Source organism: Melampsora larici-populina (assembly GCF_000204055.1).
Source record: "Melampsora larici-populina 98AG31 unplaced genomic scaffold MELLAscaffold_134, whole genome shotgun sequence".
Lineage (NCBI taxonomy): Eukaryota > Fungi > Basidiomycota > Pucciniomycetes > Pucciniales > Melampsoraceae > Melampsora > Melampsora laricis-populina.
In genome coordinates this window covers 31,887-35,425 of record NW_006768898.1, presented here as the reverse complement: position 1 = coordinate 35,425, position 3,539 = coordinate 31,887, and the positions used below count along the sequence as shown (strand labels likewise).

Here is a 3,539-nt window from a genome sequence, read left to right as displayed (position 1 = left end):
TGTACATATAGAATCTGTAACCAAAATTTCTTCAAGTTTTTTTATTTTTCCAGCATTTCTCTCTATTTTTAAGAAAAATTCAATTTCTCCCAATCAAAGCCCTTTTCTCTGTCTACCACTTGAAAATCTGATCAAAACTGCATAGATTGAGCCAAAGAAAAAGATATCACTTGTGCGCTTGAGTCAATTGTAGAGAGGGAAATGGTGATGTAGATTGATTGAGCTTGATCAACTTCAATTCCAGAATCACTTGGAGAACCATCAGATTCCTTTGATCAAATGAAAGCTTGAACTTTAGCATTCTTATAAAACACTACATCTCCTTCATTTTCCACAAAATAATTGAACCAAACATCAGTTCTGTGGTATCATATAGAAGTATTTTACTGAAAGATAATGTTAAGACTTACTCAGTGTCTAAAGCCTTTCCAAAGGCTATCCCAATAGTTTTCATCAGTGGATTGATGATGGGGTCCTAATTTAGTGTGCAAAACATCATAATGTGGGATTTTGAAGCATGGATGATGAGCCACATGGGTTTTAGCTATACCATCACTCAATCCCAACGTACCAACCACCAGAAGTCCAGCTATGGCTACAAATGTGAGTCAGTTGAGTGTAAGCTTGAAAGACAATGTACAATGCCAACACTAAAAGTATCAGCAATTATTGATCAGTGGTATGAGTGATCATAATGTTCAGCAAATTAGAACATACAAACAGGCCCTAGGGCACTTCCTGAAACATTACATTTCCAAGATTGTTCTTCAGCCAAGTTTCAAACTGCAAACAAATGATTTACAAGTAACACGCCTTTCCAGAACTGTTTCAACACATCTCACGGCAAGTGTACACCACAAAGCATCACACTGTGACTTGACAGTAAAGAGTGGTACCTGGTCAAAATGCCTTCCCATAAATTCATACTGAGCGTGTTGGTTTTTGAAGTTCATGATTTACTGATGGGGCATGACCTTCTCAGTTGCACAGTACTTGCCCACAAGTACATGAACTCTTTTTTGAGTAGTATAAGTAATATGTGCTACTTCTTCTGAGGAATTAACCATGTCAGGGCTATCGGAGAGACTATTTATAAAACGAGTGATCCAAATGCTAATGAACATGATGTTGAGCAAATTTAAAGGTTGGGAATTGGGTTTTGAGTTTGGGATTGGGATTCACTGGCTATGAATTGGATCAACTTGCATGTCTCCCCCTTAGGTCTGAGCTGGAGAAGCCAAGCAAGCAGGTCTTGAATGGGAGTGTAGGCCTTGACAATGTCAGTCTTGGTTTAAGAAGTCAAGGACAATTCTGATACATAAATCCCTTCCACTTGAAAACCAATTTTGCAAGCATATATCAGCTCCATATCAGCATTAGTCTTTGCAAAGATGGAATATGACTTGCGTGGTCAAAATACAAAAGTCCTATTGTAAGGAATCTGATGACTCTACAGAAAGTAACTCACTGTGGGGATGGTGGATTGCAGCAACATTGATATTTTTTCCAGAAGCATCAGCAGATCCCTGGATTTCACAACAGCACCACCAACAAATTTGCCTCAGATTGAAAAATCTGAGGTATTCTCGGCTCTCAGACCTGGGACAGAAACATTGCAAGGTTTTCATCCAAGGTTTTGTTCAAGGCATAAAAATACCTTGAAAGAAACCTCGGACAAGATCTGTCCAAGGATTTTCATCCACCAATGCCGCAGATTCTTCAACCCGAGGTAAAATTGTTGGTGGTGCAGGTGTTGGCCAACTTCATCTTTTTCTGACTCTTTCTTCACAATCAATGAATCATGTTAGCAACACAAAACAATGGCAATAGAAATTCAAGAAATGACATAAATGGTATCCAAAGAGAACAAACTTTGCATAAAAGAAGTGATTAACTGACGATGGGTATACAAACACCAAATCCAATGTCAATCATATTACTAATAAAAGTTGATATCTATATAATTATATGAAAGTTGTATATCTACATGATTCAAAAATACCAAGAATTCATTAGGGGAGTTTGAGTGGGCCAAAGAGTGGTTAAAAAATTTTGTACTTTGGCCTCCCAGACCTTCAAAAATGATGTTTTTACATTTTTTTGCTAGAATGTGCTCCTCAGGTTAGGCCTTATAAATGTGTTTCAAAAATTTGAAGGTTATAAGTAGAATTTTGGGGTAGGCGCAATTATATTTTAATCATGTTTTTAACTTGAACTCCCCTATTCCAAACCCCCCCACAGTACAACACAAAAACACATACCAAAGAAAACAAATTGAAATTGAAAAGAAAGATGATCTATGTAAGAGAAAAGATTATTGTTGAAGACCAACATGTAGCTTTTGTACAAAAATCATTGAGTCATCATTTCTAATTCAGAACTATCATGTCTAGCTCTAACATCAGGTATTTGAGCTGGTTCTTGAAATACTAAACCAAATTTACTACTTTATTGTTTCCAAAAACATCATCAACAACAGAAAAAACTGTTTTTTGTTTTTCTGTTTTCATAACAAATTCATGAAGAGATAAATGATGTCAAAAAACTTAGCTTATGCTAATGTCAACATATTGAGCTGCACCATTAACGCCAACTACCAAATAAAAATATCCAATTTCATCTAAACTTGCAATCACAAATGGATAATGTTTAGGTTTTTTCTTACTTGAGTCTGATTCTGTACTTTTTCCATTTGATCCACTAATTGAATCTCTTACTGCATATACCTACCAAGCCCCTAATCTAGTTAAGGTAGCTAGATGACTAAAGACATGTAGATCAGGTCCATCTTTGATCAATTAACTCCGAATTAAAAGGATCTTTGTTTTCCTAACATCGAGCTTCCTTGTTGTATAATTGATTTCTGTAAGGCCATACTGAGAGGTAAGGCTGATTTAAGGAATGTCGGGCCACATCATTGTCTAAACATGATTGGTGTGATGTTATTGCCAATTAAAAATTGAGAGACAAAGATCTAAACAAACTTATTCAGTTGATAGGGCATCAGATAGCATCCAAAAGTTCTCTACGCACCAGGCATTTTCCTTGAGTTTATTTGATGCATTCGTCTTTGTAGCAATATCACCTGCCTCCAGTGAATCAGGCTGAATGTTTTCAACTGATATTTTAACCACTTCATTTGACAACTCTCTCCATGGTTTAAATTCTCGTCCAGCATCCCAAAACGTACCATCCTGACCTCCATCATCTATACTACTCATTCCATTTCACTATGAAGTGTGTGGAAATCAAGCTTCACTTCAGTTGCCACTTTGAGAACTGCACTGATTGATTCAACGCAATCGCTAGCTGAAAGAATGGAATGGTATCCATAAGCTCGCACAAATGATGTAAAGGAGAGATTGAATAAACCATATTCTGGTGCAATAGATTCCACCTTCAATCGCAATGTAGGCTTGAGATCCATATCCATATGTGCATAGCTCTGGTGACACTGGGATAAAGAGTATCGCGACACGCAGACGAAAAGTCAGCAAGAAACGATCCGAATATCAGTACGACAGGCCGATGCCTCAAAA

The 3,539-nt window shown here is 37.0% G+C and overlaps 2 protein-coding genes across 2 annotated transcripts; both read right to left on the bottom strand.

Annotated features, from left to right (window-relative positions):
* Positions 1 to 2,546: 2,546 nt before the first annotated feature.
* Positions 2,547 to 3,221, bottom strand: MELLADRAFT_114274 (uncharacterized protein; the record flags this gene model as incomplete). The annotated part of the gene is made up of 3 exons (XM_007419149.1): positions 2,547 to 2,726; positions 2,835 to 2,889; positions 3,034 to 3,221. The coding sequence occupies 3 exons, from the start codon at positions 3,219 to 3,221 to the stop codon at positions 2,547 to 2,549; spliced, it is 423 nt and encodes a 140-aa protein (XP_007419211.1).
* Positions 3,218 to 3,433, bottom strand: MELLADRAFT_85106 (uncharacterized protein; the record flags this gene model as incomplete). Its single annotated transcript, XM_007419148.1, has 1 exon — positions 3,218 to 3,433. The coding sequence occupies one exon, from the start codon at positions 3,431 to 3,433 to the stop codon at positions 3,218 to 3,220; it is 216 nt and encodes a 71-aa protein (XP_007419210.1).
* Positions 3,434 to 3,539: the final 106 nt, after the last annotated feature.